Raw genomic sequence first — 21,362 nt, 5'->3', positions numbered from 1 at the left:
AGAAAAACCCAGAGTGTTGGGCCTCCACATGGCTGGAGGGCTTCTGGCAGGTCACTTTGTCCTCCAGCAGTCCAGGCCCTGTGTGCTTTCTAATCCTTAGGAGGGCTCTGTCCCTAACGCCTACATCCCAGTGCATGAAGAGCACGGTAACACAGTCTTGTAGGTACCTCCCTGAAAAGGCTTTGAAGGGACACACAAAAGCCACAACACTCCAAGGACCCTGGGGCTCTGCTTTGCAGCTCATCGGCTTCAAAGCCAGAAACTACTAAGCACTCTAATCCATAAGGTCAAAACGCAAAAATAAAAATAAAATAAAAGCAATTTTTAATCTTATAAAAATTAAATGTTGATCTAGTGTAGAAGTCTCAAAGAACTCTACATTCCCACCGCTCCTGCTTGGCACCCAGAATTCTGTCTTCGTCAGAGGGCGTGCAGAAAGTTTTATTTTTTGTAGCTGCGCTGTTCCAAATGTCCCGGGCAGGGATTCCTAATGAATGAAACTTCTGTTCTCTGAGCCTTTTGCTCCTCTCCTTTCTGAGGGAGTCAAATGACAATTCACGGAAGAGCTGCTGGCCTCTCCTCCTGCTCACAGGATCTTGAAGAAGTCCTGCAGGCCTCTGTGAGTCTGGCAAGGTGCCTGGCTGGAGAACTCTGTGGAAGGTACTTTTGTCCTTGTGATGGTTTTTGAGACTCCATCCTGGTTGGTTTTGAGCACTGTAAGAAACACTGCTGCATGGCATTTTTGCCACGGGCCTCAGTTTCCCTGGCCTTTGAGTGATTAAGCGTACTTGATGCAGAGGCTGGAGACCCTGTGGGGGTCTGGCCTATATCACTCTCTGGGAATGGCCCCCTTGGCCTGGGTGTGAACTCCATGACAATAATCCATTAGCTGAGCAGCGACCAATCAGACTCTTTCTTCCAGAATCTGAGACCCACCCAGACTGGAGTCAGTAAAGGGAGGGTGCATGGACTCGTGTGGACATGTCAAAAGGGCACCATGTGTAGGCCAAAGTTTGGAGAGTAGGTAACTTGAGAAAGCAGAGACCACAGGTTTAGGAGAATGTCATAAATAAGGGGAAGGAAGGTGAACCCTCAACACCAGTGGGTAGCCATCCATGCCCTCTGTCCCCATGAAGCCCACCTGGGCCTGCTGCAGTGACCAGGTCCAGCCCAGAGGCACCAACTAAACCTCAGCCAGCATCTGTCCAGTCCTGCTCCTCAAACTTTGCCACCTCAGCGGGAGGGGACTCAAGAGGATGAATGTGAATCCGCGGGCATTTGGCCTATCTGGAGGACATTCTTTTTAAGCGTCTTGCTTTTTTTCTTTAAAATAAATTGGGGAGCCATTTGACGTTAGAATAGATCCATGCTTAATAAAAAGTGTTCTTCTAGAAAGAATTTTTGAGCTAAAACGATGTCATGTATCCCGTGTATTCTGAACTCCTAATGTGCTAGCCCTAGTTTGAGAGACAAGGAGTCTGTCCAGTGTCTGATTTTGCAGACGAGAAGCAAGAAGCCCCAAGCAGATAAGGGCCTTTCTTTTTCCACCTTGCTCTCAGTTTTCTACTCTGAAAAATAGGGTTATATGATATTTCCAGGGCTGCAATGAAGATTAAGAGACTGTGAATAAAGCACTTAGCAAAGTGCCTTAAAAACAGGCCGTGTGAGGAATAAATGGTCTCTCCCTCCTTATTCCCTTTCGCCCCCTCCTCCCCCTCTTCCCACGCCGCTCCTTCCGCCCTTGGCCTCCTCGCCCCGGGGCCCTTCTCATTCTCCCCCCGGAAGCCAGCGCCCCGCCCGCCGAGCCCAGCGCGCAAGTCCGGAGCCGCGCAGCCCAGCTGCGCGCCCAGCCGCCGCCGGCGCCCCGGACCCGGTAACCCCACCCGGCCCCGGCCCAGGCAGACCCCCGACCCTCGGGCCCAGGCCAGCCGATTCCGGGACGGGGGCTGGGGTTCCGCTGCTCGCTCGCCGCGGTGACCGCCCCACGCGTGCGGGGGCCCCGGCGGCCGAGACTTCCCGCGCGCTTCGGCCCCGGGTCCCTTCCCTGGGTCCCCTCCTGGCGATCGCGGCACCCTCCCCAGGGTAATCGGTAGCGCTATGTCTGAGCTCTTGAACTTCTCGCGGTTGCGCTCGACCCTGGCTTCAACGTGGTCGTGTCGGCCTCCTTGCCCCCTTTCTGCAACCTCTAGTTCGGGCGCTCAGACTTGGAGGACCCGGGAGGGTTGCGGTTGCCGATGTTTCGTACCTTCTGCAGGGTTTTTGCAGTTCTCGGAGAGCCCTGGAACTGAGAAGTCTGCGGTTCTCAGAGGCTGGGAGTGGAGCCTTACGCTGCAGACCTCATCAAAACCTTCTTGGCCCAGGGTCTGCCTAGCGGAGGACTGGTGCCCAGTGACCGTAGAGAGGCAGGCGCCTGCTTCGGGCCTGCAGGGACCTCCACCCAGAGGGGCGCAGTCTGCGATCAACGATCGGCGGCGGGGCTTTGGCCGCTGGGGTCCAAGTCCCCACCCTCCCCCCACGCCAAATCTCTTCACCTCTCTGAGCCACGCGGAGGAGCCCTTCCTGAAAGGTTTCCCGACCTTAGGACCGGCTCCTCTTTCCCTTGTTATTCATCCAGGTTGTCGGTCAGAGTTTTTCTGACATGTCTCCACTCTGAAATAGAGTCCAGAGGAGTCACAAGGGCAAATTATTAAATCTTGGGCGCCAGAGATCACTCCGTCCAGTTCCCGTCGGATGCTTGGAGCGCCCATACAACGGTCCAACAAAAGTGCTTGATTTTCTTCCTCGACCTCGCCACCTTCTGTGGCGGCTACTTCTGCTTCTAGACTGCTCTATTTGGTTTACCTTACACTGAACCTAGTGATAGTTATTCTCTGTAGCTCTTCCCTATCGGCCTGAGAATGCAGCCCATTGGGGTCATTGGACAGAACACGGGCCGTCCTTCCCCTGTGAAGCCAGCTGGGGGCTGCTTAGTGTGCTGTAATGATTAGTGCGGCCTTACACTGAATTGTGCAGAGCCCGGTGTCAGGCCCTCGCCTTTGTTCCTGGGCCGGTTTGTGCCCGTCCTCCTCAAAGTGGGGAACCCGCAAGAGAGCCCAGTGCCCAGGTGTGTTGTGGTCCCCGGCACCCAGGGACGCGCATTCTGCAGATGTTTTCTTTCACAGTCCCTTATAGCCCTGCCTGCCCCGCCCCTGCCCTCATGGCTTGGCAACTTTGGCAGGCCAGTTGTCTCCTTTCCTGTGGTCTGGTCCCCAGAAGTGGCCCGGCAGGATCTCCATCTTGTTACTTTAGGGTCTTAGGCAGTTTGCACTGCGTCTAACCCTTGCCACAGAATTTCAGAAATTCCTCCTCTTATTGAAGGCACTGCTGGCCCCTGGCCCCCTACCCCTGTTGTGTTCTGTGAAACACTGGGCCTGCTTCCTGCTGCAGTTGGCTTTTTTTTTTTTTTGCTGGGAAAGATTTGCCCTGAACTAACATCTGTTGCTGATCCTTCTCCTTTTTTCCCCTCCTCAAAGCACCAGTACGTAGTTGAATATTCTAGGTGTAAGTCCTTCTAGTTCTTCTGTGTGAGCCACCACCACAGCATGGCTACTGGCAGATGAGTGGTGTGTTTCCACGCCCAGGAACCAAACCCTGGCTGCTGAAGTCGTGGGAGTGCTGAACTCTAACCATTAGGCCCTCAGGGCTGGCTCTGCAGTTGGCTTTTGAAGTTACCCTGATTTAATTTCTTTGACAGACACCCCTATTCAGGCTGACCATATGTCCCAGGGTTGCCTGAGACAGGTCTGGCTTTACACATTGTCCCAGCATAATTATTAGTAGTATCCACTTTTGCTTTTAAAAGATTCATGACTTGGACAATCAAACTTGTCTCTGGCGTCAGCTTAGAAAAAAGAAGCAATTGTAAAACAAAAGGAGACTGTTTGTTTAGGGTCTTAGAATTGCAGTTCTGGGAACATGGGTTCCAGCAGCAGCCAAAAAAGTGTCTCCTTGAGGAGTAAAAGTAAGTTTTTATTAGCAAAAAAAGAGAGCCCAGAACAGTTACCTCAGTTTTTTGTTGGGGAGGGAAAATTTGTTACAGTTTCTTGGCTTACTCAAGGACGTCTTGTTGCTGTCAGAAAAAGTATATTTTCACACAGTCCTTCAGAAAGGCCTTTCTCAGCAATAACTCCCTTTTGGCAAGTCAGCAAGTTCAGCACAATTTCGTATTTTTAACAAGACGGAGTCCAGAGTACCAAATGGAGTCACTGTTGTCTCCTTGTTCCACACTGTCTCTAAGTTGGGTGCTCTTGTATTTGTAGGCGTGGGAGTGGCACACGGCAGCCCACGTAGCACTCGCAATGGGTTCAGAGGTGTTAGAGCCACAGCTTAGGAAACCAGAATTCCTCCAGGTCAAGGCTAGCTCATACACTTTCTTATAGGGGAAAGCTTCCCCAAGAGGGCAGGGGTTCCCCTCTGGCCCTGACACAGAAACAAGTCCAAGCTGGTTCTGAGAGCTACGTCTAGTCAAATTCGTCCCAAGAGGTGCTTTAAAGTCGGAGCTCCCAGAATTCATAGCCATGATCCAGAGAAAGGTGTTCAGAGCTCAAGTCCAGCTCCTTGACATGGCACCTGGCTCCTAGGAACCTAATTGTTGTGGAACTGTGACCAAAGTTAGATTTAGGGTGCCCTGGACACCTCCCCCACCCCAGTCAGAGAGCTCTGTGTCCACACAGGGCCAATTAGCCGTGGCTGGACAGTATTAAGGGTAATATGTGTCAGCACTTGTAACTATTCTTCTAGGATTAGGCTGAAGGGAGGGCACTGGTTTTCAACTAGGATGACCAACTGTCCTAGTTTGCCTGGGACTGAGGAGTTACCTGGGACATGAGTCTTTCAGTTTTAAAACTAAGAAAGTCCCAGGCAAACTGGGATGAGTTGACCCCCCATTCTTAACCCTGGCTGCACATTAGACTCGCGTGAGGAGCCTCTTGTTTAGAGATTCTAATTCAATTGACCCACGTAGGGTCCCAGGTAGGAGTATTTTTTTAAAGCTCCCAAGTTGATTCCAACAAACGATCAGAATTGGGAACCACGAGATTATAGGCAATGTTGCTAAACACTGAAGGTGGTTATTTTTTGAGCAGAAGTGGACTCAAACATGTCCCAAAAGGGTGTATGACCAAGTATAGCAGTCATCTGCTTATCAAGAGGGATATCAAAATGGTGGTTGCCTGTTATTGCTATTTCCCCACCCAAGGCCTTCTTTCTCACCAGTGAGGACCAAGCTTTCTCCTTTCCTGGCTTGCTCTGGTAGACCCTGTCCCAAGGTAGTAGGTCAATGGAATTGCCTCATTTTGATTGAAGGGGGTCACGATTTACAGAGTCCCACGTGAAACTGGCACGAGACTTGAGGCAGGGCTCCAGGCTCCCAGTCTGGGGCACTCACCCCAATGAGTGATGGTTCAAGAGCTAGCTGAGGGAGCTGTGTATACATCAGCTTTGCCTACGGGATGCTGGAGCTTGAGACCAGGTGCCTCTGGGACTGTCCCCTCTGCAGGCCCCCAGGATCATGTGGTACATCAGCACTCGGGGGATGACCCCACGGGTCGACTTTGAGGGGGCCCTCTTCTCTGGCTATGCACCCGACGGGGGCCTCTTCATGCCTGAGGAGCTCCCACAGCTGTGCAGAGAGACCCTGCGTCAGTGGAGTGTGCTCTCCTACCCTAGCCTGGTGAAGGAGCTGTGCGCCCTCTTCATTGGCCCTGAGCTCATTCCAAGAGATGACTTAAATGGTGAGCACCCTCCCCCTCCCACCCCTGCCAGCCTAGCCCCTCCCCTCCCCTCCCCCTCCCACCCCTGCCAGCCTAGCCCGCCACGGAGTTGCAAATTCATTACCCAATCCCTAGGAGATCTTTAGTCACATTTCCCAAACTTTGGGTTTTTTCCCAGGCTCTGGAATTCCAGAATCAGAAATATCCCCAAAGAGTTCATCTATTCCAGCTCCCACCTCCAGCGAAATGAATACCGAAATGATCTGCAGAAAGTTTTTTTCCTTTAGTTTATTTTTAATACACCTTTTCAAGCCTCCAGCTTGAATGTTGGGATTTTTCTTCCTGCATATTAAGCTCCCAGACCGTCAGTTTGCTGTTTTATTTCCTTGAATGGTGATTCCAGCAGGAACTTTGAGAGTGTCCTGGACTAGCTTGTTTCACACTGTAATGTGCCTGTGGATTGGGGGGATCTCGTTAAAATGCAAATTCTGATTCAATAGGTCTGGAGTGGGCCTGAGAATTCTGCATTCCTATCAAGTGTCCAGATGATGCTAGTCCTGGTGGTCCCTGGGCCAAATATATGATATAATCCATAATGTAATGGTGAGAGTTTGAGGCTGGGAAGGAGAAGACGACCACTCAAAATGTGGTCCAAAGACCAGCACTGATGTCATTACCTAGGTGCTTATTAGAATTCTCAGACTCCTTCAGACCTACTGAACCAGAATCTGCATTTTAAGGTCCCAGGTGACTGGTTTGCCAATTAAAGTTTGCGAAGCGCTGCTCTAGACTGTCCTGTCGTGGGTAGGATTGTGTGTAAACCATCCCAAGGTTCTGGGAGCACAGATGTGAGACTGAGTAATGCAAAAACAAACAAACCAAAAACAGCATCGTATCTTTAGGAAGGAAAATTAGAAGAGATGAGACATTGATTTGTTTGTCACATGACTTTAACTGAACCTCCATTGGAATTCATGCTCACAAGAAATCTAATGATGAAGAAGTTTATAAAGTGAAAAATGAAAGTCTTACAGTACCAGTTCTGCTCTCTGGGGGAATCACTATGAGGACTCTGAATAGTTTGGTGCATGTCTTTCCAGAGTTTTTTCTAGGAATATACAATTACATTCATACACAGTACCATTTAGGATAAAAATTTTTGGCCTTTTATCTGGTAGCTGGAGATAGAGAGGTCAAATTCAAAAGTGTAACGAGACTGAGAGAGAACTTTAGGGAAATATAATGCCTTTTACCTGCTGTCCAACCCCTCCCCTCGCAGATCTGATTGACCGAGGCTTCAGCAGATTCCGCCACAGGGAGGTGGTCCATCTGTCCAGGTTGAAGAACGGGCTGAACGTGTTGGAGCTGTGGCATGGGGTCACGTATGCGTTTAAGGACCTGTCCCTGAGCTGCACAGCACAGTTCCTGCAGTACTTCCTGGAGAAAAGGAAGAAGCATGTCACCGTGGTTGTGGGTGTGTGTTGTGGGCGTGAGCACTGGAGCCCCTTGTGTCCTGGTATCTACCTACAGGATGCTGTCTGTCAGGGATTGTGTTACCGGTTCTTCTAGAAATGGATTCTTAACCTTTTCTTGTGCCATGAACCCCTTTGACAGTCTGGTGGAAGCCATGGAACCTTCTCAGAATAATATTTTTAAATATATAAAATACGTAGGAGTGTGTGGTACCAAGTTCATAGATGCTCTGAGTTCTATCCACCGGTCTCTTGGAGGTTCATGGACCCCAGATTAAGTACTAGGTTCCTACCTTCTAAGTATCTGAAAGCAGATATTGCCTCATTTGGCAACAATGCTTGAGGGACCATTTCTTTCCTTTTCCATCTCCCTTGTTCTAAAGGGACGAGTTCTTCTTTCTTCCCATTCAGGAACATCTGGGGACACAGGGAGTGCTGCCATTGAGAGTGTTCAAGGGGCAAAGAACGTGGACATCATCGTTCTGCTGCCCAAGGGTCACTGCACGAAGATTCAGGAGCTCCAGATGACAACAGTGCTCAAGGAGAATGTCCATGTGTTTGGAGGTGAGTTCTGGCACAGAGGCTCCAGGGACAACATGGCCCTGCCTTGGGTGGGTCTGTTTTGGGAGATGGCCTGCAACAAAACAGGTCAATTGACTAGCTGACCATCCTTCCTCCTCCCCTTTCTCTCTCCCTCCCTTCCTTCATCAGTCCTGTTTTGAGGTTGGTATATGCCTTGGTTTAGCTCTGGGCAGGCTCTTGGCTACATAGTCTTGTAAACTATTGGAGATGACAGGTGCGCAAACCAATACTGACAGTACAACCTAGGAAGTGCAGGTTTAAAACTATACCCCAAAGAATGCCACCTCCATGCAGGTTCCACCTGCTGGGGCCGTGTATACAGGCAGCTATTTTGTCCCAGGGCAATGAGGTTTAGAGAGCACAAACATGCTAAATAATTATTTTAAGAGAACGTGTCGTTATTATTGACAGCTTGTGCCCTCCCTGACAACATAGTAAAGACTAAGCCATGCACTTGGTTAGCAGGTCTAAATATTTAAATTAGAAAGCTACTCAATGGCACTCATTGCTGGTGACAGCCCTTCCTGAGCCACATCTCGAATTGTAGCCTTCCATGCTTAGGGAAAAGCAAAAAATCATCTCCTTTAATGTCAGGCCATCTCTTCCGAATGGATTTAATCATTATGGAAATCAAGAGTGGAGAAAGACAGGAGTTTGAGTGGAAGCAGACATTTTTATTTCCCCCTTTCATACTCTGTAAGACTCCAGGTAGCCCCAAGGTAGGGGTCTTGGTGAGGTTTTTGTATGCTGTAGCCCTGGGTGAGCTGTCCAGGAGGCCTGGCTTGATTTGGTCACTCATCTGGCAGGGTAGCAAATGTGGGAGCAGAAGACATTTCTTCTACAACTGGCCTGGCCTCCTGGTATAATCCTATAGCAGATGTTTTTATATAACACCACTTTTGTCAGGGAGCAAAAGCACAGTGAAAACAAACCTTAGCCATGGGAGTAGCATGAATATCCTTTGTCCATTTGTTCAAGAGTGAGCAACAAGCCCCCCGTGCTCTTTTCTTTAGCGAGCACATACATATTCCAGTGAAAAAGTCATGGTTTAGCTAATGCAGGTGTCAGCAAAATCTTACACACTGGTCTTGGTAATTGCCCATGTTTGGCTGCATTTTTCTGCAGTCGTTGCAAGATTTTACGCACAATATTCAGGCTCCTGAGGGTCTCTTTTATACCCCAAGCAGCAAAATTGCTAGTTATGGATCTAGGACCATGTTTTCCTAGAATCAAAGCAGAGAATAGTTTTTTGTACCTCTGTCTTGCTGCCTACTCCCTTCTCCCTTCATACACGGATATAGTAAGGCTTTGACCTAAGGGCATGCATGGAAGCTCCATTCCTGACCGTGGGTTGGATAATGGTGCCCAGTTGCAAAATAGTGGCATAAAAGTGGGTGAGATGTGTGCAGTTTGTCAGAAATGTGTTATTGCTGGAGCTGAAGGGGTGTTTCTGTTTGCATGTGTTCTAAGCTTCAAGAAGATAAAGCAGCAGACTTTAAAGAAATTAGTTATTGTTTCTTAGCATCACTGTTCAAGTTCTTCCTTTGCTTTCTAGAATCTTCTGATTTGGTTTCAAGGAGGTGTATTAGTTCAGGAGCTAACAGTGAATATGTGTTGTTCCTTAGACTGGTGAGCTCAGAGAGTAGGGATGGGCACTGTTTTATAAAGTCATTAATTTCCATGTACATTGTGTACTTGGTTCTTCTTAAGCACGGAATAATCTGCACATGTTAATTATATATTATTTGGGATGTTTTTGGGTGCAAGTAATAGAAAATCCACCTCAGACCAGCTTGTACAAGAATGTTTTCCAGCTTATACAACTGAAAGTCCAGAGGTGGGGTGAGCTCCCCATTGGTTGACTCAACAGTGTCTTCAGGGACCCAGGTTCTTTGCATTCTCTGCTCCACCTTCCCCAATCCGAAGGCTCATTCCTTTTGTGGCATATGATAGTTACTGGAGGTAACCAAGTTTCTCTCTTCCTGTGATTCTCCCTTAAAAGCAGTGACTCTTTTCCTGGAACCCCAGCAAACATCCCCATGTGTGTGGATCTAGAGTCAATCCCCAGTGTTACTGCTGCCACACGGTAGTGCAGGGTGGAATGGATAACAACCTTAGTGCCTACTCTGGCACTTCCCCCAGTGAATCTTATCCCCTCTCCTCCAAGTTTGGATTCAGTGGAGAAATAGACCCAGGTTTCAGATAGATCAATAGTGGCTTGATTGCTGCTTGAGCTGGATTGGAGAATGCAATGTGGACCAGTAGCCAGTTCATCCATAAATTTACCCAACACTTCATCCAGCTCAGGGAGGAGAAGTCCTGCCCACGCCCATGGAGGAGCAGAGAGCAGAACACCCACCGTTGTGGCCTAAATGAGGGCAGAAGGGCAGAGCACAGGGCAACAGTGACTCTTTCCTCCCTAACCGCTAATAGAGGATCGTGGAGTAAAGGATCAGCCTCTCACCATGTCACAATCAGATAAACCATTCCTCCTTCTTCCCATAGAGTGGAGGAGGTAGGCATGGAGTACAAAAAGGAATTCTTTTCCCAATATCCCAAAGGTTGATACTTCATATCTTACTTTATATAATGGTAGAAACATTGGAAATATGACCATGAGAATATGAGACATGGTTTCTATCCTTGAGGAGCTTAATTGTGAGTCTAGGAAGCCAGGCCAAGCCACGTGAGAGTGAAGAAACCAAAGCCGAGCGAGGGTCCCAGCAGGATGGGCTCAGCCTGCAAGGGCCTTGTTGCAGGCGAGTGCTGACCACCTGGCGTTCTTTGTGCTCCTGATAGCTGCCCTCTCCCCTCTCCCCTGACAGTGGAGGGAAACAGCGATGAGCTTGACGAGCCCATCAAGGCCGTGTTTGCTGACGTGGCTTTTGTCAAGAAGCACAATCTGATGAGTCTGAATTCAATCAACTGGTCCCGGGTCCTCGTGCAAATGGCCCACCACTTCTTCGCTTACTTTCAGTGTGTGCCATCCTTAGACGCACACCCCCTGCCCCCCGTGGAGGTGGTTGTGCCAACGGGGGCCACTGGGAACCTTGCAGGTAAGGAGACCTTGGGTGGAAATGGGCTTTCCAACCTGTGGCTGCAGTCCCTCCAGCTGCCCTTTAGCTGCAACTGTGAGAAGAAAGATTGAGTCCGAATTCTGAAGGTGATGGGAAACTACACAGAAGAAGCTCCCAGGAAGCTCCCCACTGATGCCCCGTGGGGACATCCCGGCCTCTTGCTGCAGGGGGAGAACGATGGGTTAACCATGATGCGCTCCGCCCGCCTGACCTGACCCTCGCTCAGCAGAGTGTGGAGAGATGAGGTCAAGGTTCCGTGCTGTGCCTGGCTGGCAGTGCCCCCTTCTAGAAATACAGACTTTACTCCCATCCTTGCCAGTGCCTGCTGTGAGGACAAGTGGCTCGTCTGGCACAGTGTGTCCCCACTCCTAGACGCACCACCCTGAGACTGTGTGAGGCAGCAAGAGCTCTGGGGTTCTGGCCCCAGTTCTGTCCTTTCCTCACTAAGTGGCTGTGGGGCGGACCCTGACACTCAACTCCTTAGCTATAAAAGGGAGATTGGACCACTTATCATCTCTCTCAGGACTGCTATGAGGCACAAATAAGATTCTTTATGTCTGTATGTGACCTTTGTAAGGGTAAAGTGCTGTATTGCCACATGGCAGTAAAATCGTTATCTGCGATAGTAATTAACATTTATCGAGCACTCATTTGTCAACCATCGGGCACTGCTCCAAGTGCTTTTCATGTCTTTAACTCATTTAGTCCTCACATGTGCCTATGAGGAGGATGGTACTATTATTTCCACTTTATAATGAGGAAACTGAGGCACAGAGAAGTTATTCAGCTTGTCTCTGGTTATACACCGGTCAATAGCGGAGCCAGAATTACAGCTCAGGCAGGCTGCTCCAGAGCCTGCGTCCTCGCCAGCTTGCTAGGCTGCCTCCTCATGGGAATTACCGTTTCTGATGGTTCTGTCAGTGGCATTGCTTCTCCTGGGCACCAAGATGGCTTAGGTGACACCAGGAAAGCATTGTAGTGGTCAGGAGTCTTCCTGACTTCTCCCACTAACACAGGGATGGAAAGAAAGGTGAGCTGGTAGTTAGGCAAGGATGACTCAGCCTTCTCACCACCTGTGGGATGAAGCCCACCACACTCCAGTGAATGACGCCACCTGGAGCCTGCTTGTGTCCCAAGGCCAACCACAGTGCCTGGCACAAAATAGACATTTGCAGAGAGTCCTCCTATCTGTCCCTGCTCCATCAAGAACTAGCTTTTGGGGCCAGCCCCGCAGCTGCATGGTTAAGTTCATGTGCTCTGCTTTGGCGGCCTGGGGTTCGCCGGTTCGGATCCTGGGTGCAGACCTACACACTGCTCATCAAGCCATGCTGTGCTGGCATCCCACAAAGAAGAACTAGAATGACCTGCAACTAGGATATGCAATTATGTACTGTGGCTTTGGGGAGAAAAGAAAAAAGAAAAGAGGAAGATTGGCAACAGATGTTAGCTCAGGGCCAATCTTCCTCACCAAAAAATAAATAAATAATGAAAATTAAAGAACTAGCTGTTGACCTTAATCCCATGGACCCTCCTGAGCCTCCACTCCTCCTCTGTCATATGACGATATCATGATGTTTACAAAAGGGTCAAGTAAAGTAAGAATGTGAAAGTGCTTTGCAAAATCAAGAGCAATATTAGGGTGGTCTGGTTATCCTTAACTCCCCTTGACTACTCACCAGAGAGAAACCATTCATAGAAGGTACAACCGTCCTAAACTACATTTCCTTTTTGGGCTCTCCATCTCTCAAGGGGAGGAATTTCCTGTTTGTTCCATGCAAACAGAAACTGCTGTTAGGGTGGACCAGTGGTGCCGCCCTGTCCTCCCTTGGTGCCTCTCCTGGAGATGCAGTCTGAAGGCGCTGGTTCTAGGACACTGAGTCAGGGGACAAGAGCATGTGCTCTGGACTTAGACAGACCGAGCGTGAATCCTTACTTTGCCACATAGCTGGACTTGGATGGGTCATTTCAGCTTCCCAGATGCAGATGATTTTCTCATCTGCAAATGTAGCGAGCATGTGACAGTGGGTGACAGTGGGTGGCACAGAGGACAGTATCGGAGGATGGTGGCATTCTCCTCCTCTTTCTTTCTTCTTTGTTTTGGTGACAGCTTTATTAGTATATGATTCACACACATACTATTCACCTGTTTAAGTATACAATTCAATAGTTTTTAGTATATTCACAGATTTGTGCAACCATCGCCAGAATAAATGTGAGAATATTTTCATCACCCTACAAGGAAACCTGGTTCTCATCACTCCCCATTTCCCGTCATCCTCCCACCAGCTCTAGACAACCACTGATCTACTACTTTGTCTGTATAGATTTGCCTATTCTGGACATTTCATATAAATGGAATCATGCAATATGTGGCCCCTTTGTCTAGCTTTTTCACATAGTATAATGTTTTCAAGGTTCGTCGTGTTCTAGCATGTATCAGTATTCATTCCTGTGTATGGTTGAATAATATTCCATTGGTGTATACCACCTTTGTTTATCTATTCATCAGTTAATGGACATTTGGATTGTTGCAATTTTTTAGGTATTATGAATAATGCTGCTATGAACATATGTGTGTAAGTTTTTGTGTGGACCTGTTTTCATTTTTCTTGAGTACGTATACCTAGGAATGGAATTTCTGGGTTATACGGTAACTCTATGCTTAACTTTTTGAGTAACTACCAGACTGTTTTCCAAAATGGCCACACCATTTTACATTCCCATCAGAAATGTGTGAGGGTTCCAATTTCTCCAAATCCTCACCAACACTTGTTATTATCTGGCTTTTTGATTCTAGCCATCCTAGTGGGTATGAAGTGGTGTGTCATTGTGATTTTCGTTTGTATTTTCCTGATGACTAATGCTATTGGGTATCTTTTATGAGCTCATTGGCCATTTGCATATCGTCTTTGGAGAAATGTTTAAGTCCTTTGCCCATTTTTTAATTGAGTTATTTGTATTTTTATTGTTGAGTTGTAAGAGTTCTTTATATATTCTGGATGCAGGTGCCTTATCAGCTATATGATTTACAAATTTTTTTTCCCATTCTGTGGCTTGCCTTTTCATTTTCCTTTTTTTTTTTAAGCTTTGCTTTCTTTGGTGAGGAAGATTGGCCCTGAGCTAACATATGTTGCCAGTCTTCCTCTTTTTTTTTTTTCTCCCCAAAGTCCCGGTACATAGCTGTATATCCTAATTGTAGGTCATTCTAGTTCTTCTATGTGGGATGCTGCCACAGCATAGTTTGATGAGCGGTGTGTGGGTCCGTGCCCAGGATCCAAACTGGTGAACCCGGGGCTGCAGAAGTGGAGCGTGCAAACTTGACCACTCGGCCACGGGGCTGGTCCCCTTGTCTTTTCATTTTCTTGATAGTGTCCTTTGAAGTACAAAATCTTCAAAAAGCACAAAAGTTTCTTAATTTTGATGAAGTCCAGTTTGTCTAGTTTTTCTTCTGTTGCTTGTGCTTTTGGTGCCACGTCTAAGAAACCATTGTTCTTCTCCTCTCTCGTCTTAAGCTGGGTGCATTGCTCAGAAGATGGGCCTGCCCATCCGCCTGGTTGTGGCAGTGAACCGCAATGACATCATCCACAGGACTGTCCAGCGAGGAGACTTCTCTCTGTCCAAGGCTGTCAAACCAACCTTGGCATCAGCTATGGACATTCAGGTGGGACCTGTCGGGAGGTGTGCACGTCTGGCCCAGGTGTTGGTTGGGTGGGGACAGACAAGGGCTGAGGTCAGTGTGACTCCTGGGACCCTGCCTTTCTGCCCAGGTGCCCTACAACATGGAGAGGATCTTCTGGCTGCTCTCTGGCTCTGACAGCCAGGTGACAAGAGCCCTCATGGAGCAGTTTGAAAGGACCCAAAGTGTGAGTCTACCCAAGGACCTGCACAGCAAGGTGAGTCACCACCCACACACCATGGAGAAAGGAAAGGCTGCAGCCACAAGATCAGACATGGGGCTTGAAAAGCTGTTCGAGAGAAGGGGACACTTGCTTTCACTTTATATGGCTTCATTTATTGAATGAAGAGAGGCCGCAGAGAGTATTGGTTTAGAGTCATACAGGGCTCAACTCCAAGCCAGCTCTGTGACCTTGGACCAGTTTCTTAAACTCTGTGGCTCAATTTCCTCATCTGTAAAATGGGGATAATAAGAATGCCTACCTCATAGCATTGTTGAAGATTTAAGTCAAATAATACCCATGAAGTACTTTGTATACTACTGGAAAGATAGGGCTTGATATATTAAATATTATTTGTATTTATTGTTGTTCTTGATTTGATTTCCAGTATTAGCAACAACTGGAAACCACCTTGCCCATCCAGAATGAGCAGAGACCATTGTCCTGTTAGCTTTTTTTAAAGGAGAAGGAGAAATTTTCTCTCTTCAGAGTGGTAGGAATCCAGATGGGAGGGATTGCTGTTAATTTTAATGCCACCTGGTGATGGTCACTTATTTTATGTGAGAAAAAAAAGATTTCGTATGTTGAAGTTGCCTTTAATTTTCTCTACCACATTCCCACCAAGTGGTCATCCAGACTGTGTGTATCTCCAGTAACCAGAACCTCACTACCTCACATCAGTTTTTAAGCATTACAGAGTTCTTCGTGTTGAGCTAGAGTCTGCTCCGTCTAGTTTGTGCACTGGCGAGCAGTCTGATTCCCGTATTTGAAGAGGATTTTCACGTCCTCACTAAGCCTTCCTGGTTCTTTCAGTGATCCCTTACATGACATAATTTTGAATGGTCAATGCCCATCTTAATGGGTTGTTCCCAGAACTGGCTACAGTTCTCTGGGCTTAGCCGCGCATGCAGATTGGAGTGGAATTTCTGTCTTCTGGAGTCCATGCTTCTTTTGATGCAACCTGTCTTAGTCAGTTTGGACTGCTATATCAAAGTACCATGGACTGGGTGGCTTATAAACAACACAAATTTATTTCTCACGGTTCTGGAGGCTGGCTGTCTGAGATCAGGGTGCCGGCGTGGCTGGGATAGGGGAGGGCCCTTTTTCAGGTTGCAGATGGCCACCTTCTCGTGTGCTCACAAGGTGGAAAGAGATTTAGCCAGCTCTCTGGCCTCTTCTTATAAAGACACTAATCCCATCCGTGAGGGCTCCACCCTCATGACCTAATTACGTCCCAAAGGCCCCACCTTCAAATACCATCACCTTGGGATTAAGATTTCAACATGTGATTTTGGAGGGGGACACAAACTTTCAGACCATAACACAGCCAAAGATCAACTTATTTGGTTAATGGTTTCTTTTGACATCCACATTCCTTCTCCTCATGTAAATGAGGTGCTCCATGAAGACAGATACCATATCCCCCTGGCCAGGAACTGTGCTAGGTGCTAGAGATCCAAAGATAAATAAAATAGATTCATTGTCCTCTGTGAACCCTAATGGGACAGGTAACTATATAAACAATGTATAACTGAGTCCCTGCAGGGTGTTTGGGTCATCCAAAGCACACAGTATTTTCACAGAATGATCAAATTAACCATCCACAGTGTATTTTCACAGAATGATCAAATCAGCCATCCGCACCCAGGGGCGCTGAGAAGGGAGTCTTCGTTTGTCTGAGGGTAGTGGGGAGTTTTCCTGGAGGAGGAGCTACACGAGCTGGGTGGGACCCGACAGGAGGTGTTCCCACAGGCAGGGGGAGCACCAACAACAAAGTGCCAGGATTGTTTGAATGCCCTTAACCTTCTGTGTTCCCTCAAGTTGTCGAACAGGACTATGCACTAATTTGCTCATTCATTAGCTAAATCTAACTAAATTTATTGACCTGAAACTCAAACCTGTCCTTGCTCCAAGTTGAGTAAATCAGCTTAAACCTGGGAAACTTCAGATTTTTCTCTGAGCTGAATCTGAGCTGTTGATCTAAACATTTCATTTGAGTCTCTGGTGTTTATGTGGCTATGTTATGTGGTGGGTTTTTTTATCACCTTTTCCCCACTTTCCCCCCCACTCCAATTCCCATGCTTCTGACCCTGGGACCTGTCAGCTTTCAGAGGTGGTGACGTCTGAGTCGGTGTCAAATGAGACCATCACCCAGACCATGGGCCGCTGCTGGGAAGAGAACCAGTACTTGCTGTGCCCTCACTCGGCCGTGGCCGTGAGCTACCATTACCAGCAGACAGACGGGCAGCAGCCCAGGTATGGGCCGGGGGCACCTGGGTCACTGGGGGACCCTTTGACTTTCAGGGACCTTCCTCCTCTCCAAGCAGAGGAAATGCGAGTGTGAACAAATGTCTTTACTAAGCATGGTGGGTGTTGTGGCACGGTGCCCCAAGAACTGTGGTCCAAAAAGAGGGGGTGTGGTAGATGTCCCAGGGAACCACTGCCAGAGGTGGTGGTAGAGATGGGCCTCCAACGGGGGGAGCAATTTTCCCAGCAGAGTCATTGTAGAGGTGAGTTCAAGGCACCAAACATCTGTCTCTCTCCTCCGTGCCCCACCCTACCCCCACCTTCCCATGTCCCCTCTCCTCCCGCCTCCCCTTCTCCTTTCTGTACCTGTCCCTCTATTGTCTCCCGCCCTCTTGTTCCCACCTGCTCCACCCCCCCACAGCCCTCCCCGGTGTTGTCTGGCCCCCGCCTCTGCAGCCAAGTTCCCCGAAGCTGTCCTGGCTGCCGGGCTGACCCCAGAGACTCCCTTGGAGATCCTAGCCCTGGAGCACAAGGAGACACGTTGCACCCCAATGCGGAGGGGTGACGACTGGACACTGATGCTTCGGGACACAATTGAGGACCTCAGCCGGCAGTGGAGGGATCACTGCCTGAATGCCTGGGAATAGCCAGGCTGGAGTTGGCTTCCTTTGGGCTTCTGAGGCCAGGGAGGTGTGCCCTCTGAGCTGCTCTGTATACCTTCTCCCCGTTAAGAGTCTTGAGTTAAGAGGGTAGGAGCTTCTCAGGGGGTCTGAGCCAGCTGGTTTCACTCTGCCCCATGACTGCTCTGTGCTCTCGCGGTGGTGGTGTCCTCTGGTCGCTGGGGATGCCGGGTGGGGGGTGTGGATGATTGCTGGAGTGCGCCCCCACTGCCAGCTGGTGCAGGAGCATCACTGCTGCGTGTTAATGTTTCAGGGCCTGCAGACGAAGAGCCTTGGGCACAGAGTCGACCTCGCCTCCAGGGTTTAGGACCCCAGACCCTAAACCTGTGCAGGTGGGGGCTGCTCACTCCATTAACACAGGCCTGGGGCTCATGGTCTCCGAGCCTTAGTTTATCCCCAAGCCAGATCCAGAGGTCTTGGCCTGCCTTGTCAGAACTTCCACCCTGTTAGAATATTGGGAATCCCTGGAATAAAAGTGCATGTTCAGTGTGATGGTGACTCTGCGTGGCCTGTAGGCAGAGAATGGTGGCTGCCCAGTGGTGATGGTGGTGTTGTGGTATGTGGTCCATCCACCAGCTGCTCCAGACTGGCCCAGTGTTGAGGGGGGCAGCAGACAGAGCAGGCAGTGGGGCAGGTGGCAGGGGTGGTGGTGGCGCACAGCATCGAAGGGTGGTAGGATCACCAGATCCAGCCTGTGTGGAAAGCATGCACCTTAAAGTATACACTTGAGTCGAGTTACCCTGTTGCTCATATATTGGGTTCACCTGCTTTATTAAACCAGGGCATATGTCATACCAGCAAGAAGCAATGATCCCTCATCGACCACTAAATAAAGTCCAAGTGCCTCCATAATCACACTGCCCCAGAGAAATCAAATTGTTCTTTCCTCTGAAAGCATGACTCATGCTGTTCTCTCCCCATGACTTCAACCTTGCACTTGCCTCATGGAGAGCGTCCTTAGCTTTCTTAAAGTGTGCATTTCCTTCTACCTGTGTTTTTTTTTTTTTGAGAAAGAGTGGCCCTGAGCTAACATTTGTTGCCAATCTTCCTTTTTTTGCTTGAGGAAGGTTGTCGCTGAGCTAACATCTGTACCAATCTTCCTCTATTTTGTATGTGGGATGCCGCCACAGCATGGCTTGATGAGTGGTGTGTCGGTTTGCACCCAGGATTCAAACCAGTGAACTCTGGCCTCCAAAGCGGAGCACGCAAACTTAACCACTACTCTACAGGGCGGCCCTTCCTTCTATCCTGTTTTTTGTTTAGCCACATTAGACATTATCTCCCCATCTCAAAGCTTCTTGACGATAAGAACCATTGTTTCACACAATGGGCTGAAACATTTTGGATTTGCCCCTATTGATTAAAAATTTTTTAGTATGTTTTCCCAACATATGTATACTAAATTATGCATAAACTACACAGACCATAGGCTAAAATAGGAATGAAGGAATAATAATAAAACCTCTTTTCTCTACATACTCCAGTGGCTTGTCTTGTGGCCCATCTTTGGCAGTCCTGGCTGAGCACAGTGCCTGGTGTGTCCTGTAACCAGCTGGGAACCAGGGGTACAGCTCTGCTGTGATTATGTGTCTGCCCACACTGTGCAGTGCTTCTCAAAGAGTAGCTCTTGGGTTTCATCACAATGCACACTCCAGGCCCCTACCCCAGACCTTCAGAGGCCGCTCTCTGGGTGTGGGGTGGGCATCTGTATTTCTTGCAAATTCCCCAAGCAAGTCTTCTGCGCACTCTAAGTTGGAAAACCCTGGCCAGAGACTTTAAGTTTGCAAATAATTTTCTGGCACAGTGAGTGTGATTTATTTTCACAGGGGCATGCTGTATTCCTCCTACTGATTTCATGACCCAGTCCTGCGCTGTCCAATTCAGGAGCCACTAGCCATATGGGACTGTGGAACACTTGAAATGTGAATAGTGTGACTAAGGAACCGAATTTTTGATTTAATTTAGTTTTAATTAATTTACATTTAAATTTCAAAACTATTATTGATTCAGTTAATGGAAAACTTTTAAAGTTGGAGAAATGCAGGTATGTGAATCTGCTTTTTCAGCTGTAAATTTTATGAAGTACAGATCAGTATTTCTGATGAAAATTTAGTGTTCTAAGTGAGATATGCCACAACTGTAAAATACATATCGGATTTCAAAGACTTGGAATGAAAAAGACATAAAATATCTCATTAACAATTTTATGTTGATTACATGTTGAAAGGATAGTATTGTGGTGTATTGGGTTAAATAAAATATATTTTCAAAATTAATTCCATCTGTTTCCTTTTCCTTTACAAGGACATTTACAGTTATATATGCGGCTCGCCTTGTGTTTCTCTGGACAGCAGCAATCTAGAGCTTAACCTTGGCTTTGTGGACACATGAACACACCGCACATAGCTGTGGTTTACTTGTATTACTGGGTTCAAATCCTGTGTGGATTGAGGGGGGCTTTAGACAAACATACTCACTCATGCCCTGGACACTGCGGGCCACTCTGGAAGGCAGGTGGGGCAGGCACAGCGTGGAGAGAGTTTGGGGCCACTAGAGGACGCTGCTGCTGCCACTCTGAAGGCTGCCCGTGAAAGGGCCTGGTGGGCATCTGGCCTCTGGAGCCCCCTTCCCCTGCCCTGAGGTGTAAAGGAGCTGGTCGCCTGGGTTGATCTCAGCTTGCCATCCCCACGTCAGAACACGCCAGCCTCACATCTCCATGGTGGTCAGGGACTGAAGGGAGAGCCTGGAGGGCATCCTCTTACCGGAAAATTTGACATTGCAGCATGTCATGCAGTACAAAGAGAGGAGGGCAAGGATGCTGGACATGCAGGAGGAGAGAAAGAGCACCTCTAAGAGAATGACTATGACCCTTAGAGACCACAGCTCTTGACATCTTCTGAGACCCTTTCATATCCACAGTAGCATACAGGATGGAGCCCCCAGGGACCGTCTATCCATTTGGCACAATGGCTCGATGCTTCGGCTTCACAATACATTTAGAGGCCCATGAAAAGATTTTAATTTCTTTTAAAAGAAATTAAAAGAAAGAAATGAATATATTCTTCTTTATACCAACACGGTAGTACAGTAGAATTTTAAATATTTTTTTGTGGAGGAAGAGGCCATGAAAACCAAAATGTCCAGGGCTAACAAAAATCCTAATGTGGCCCTGAGTGCACCTACTGTGTGCCAGGTCATACTTTACAAAAATTAATGAATTTAGTCCCGACAGCAACCTGTGAGGTAGGCATTACTGTTGTCTGCATGTTAGAGATGAGGAAACTGAGGCCCCGAGAGCTGAGGGAACTTGTTAGGGAGCAGAGAGGCTGTGGCTTGCACCCAGGTATGTGGCTACAAGTTCAGTGTGCAGTTTTCATCCCACCATGTCATATGAAGCCGGTCACCTTCTGCTGTGTCTGTCACTCTCCATCCTTTCCCAGGCCCTGTTCCTGCTTCTGGGTCCCCCTTCCTCTCCCTTCCATGGATGGTAATTAGGAGGCAGGGCTGTGCTTCTCCGGGAGGCCCACCAGGGGCTGCTGCAGCCCTGCTTTCCAGCTCTCTGTCCCGGCATTGCCCGGCATTCAGGGCCTGTGGCGGTCAGGGGGAGCCCCGGGTTCCTTGTCCTTTGCTGCCATAGTTCTAAGGGCCTCAGGGCAGT

The 21,362-nt window shown here is 48.4% G+C and overlaps 1 protein-coding gene across 3 annotated transcripts; it reads left to right on the top strand.

Annotated features, from left to right (window-relative positions):
* The first annotated feature begins 1,743 nt into the window (after positions 1 to 1,743).
* Positions 1,744 to 19,980, top strand: THNSL2 (threonine synthase like 2). 3 transcript variants are annotated; one of them, XM_008518651.2, is made up of 9 exons: positions 1,744 to 1,873; positions 5,537 to 5,771; positions 7,030 to 7,224; positions 7,634 to 7,786; positions 10,630 to 10,860; positions 14,394 to 14,542; positions 14,649 to 14,774; positions 16,882 to 17,033; positions 17,446 to 19,980. In XM_008518651.2, exons 2-9 carry the CDS (start codon positions 5,549 to 5,551, stop codon positions 17,669 to 17,671), a joined length of 1,455 nt encoding a protein of 484 aa, XP_008516873.2. In that variant the 5' UTR covers positions 1,744 to 1,873; positions 5,537 to 5,548; the 3' UTR covers positions 17,672 to 19,980. The 3 variants fall into 3 exon arrangements, with proteins under 3 accessions (XP_008516873.2, XP_070429769.1, XP_070429770.1); XM_070573668.1 differs by having other exon boundaries at positions 1,818 to 2,082; XM_070573669.1 differs by lacking the exon at positions 1,744 to 1,873 and adding an exon at positions 2,255 to 3,103.
* The last annotated feature ends 1,382 nt before the right edge of the window (positions 19,981 to 21,362 follow it).

Source organism: Equus przewalskii, chromosome 14, assembly GCF_037783145.1.
Source record: "Equus przewalskii isolate Varuska chromosome 14, EquPr2, whole genome shotgun sequence".
Classification (NCBI taxonomy): Eukaryota; Metazoa; Chordata; class Mammalia; order Perissodactyla; family Equidae; genus Equus; species Equus przewalskii.
Note: the sequence above shows the minus strand (reverse complement) of the source record. Positions and strands in the feature narration are given on the sequence as shown.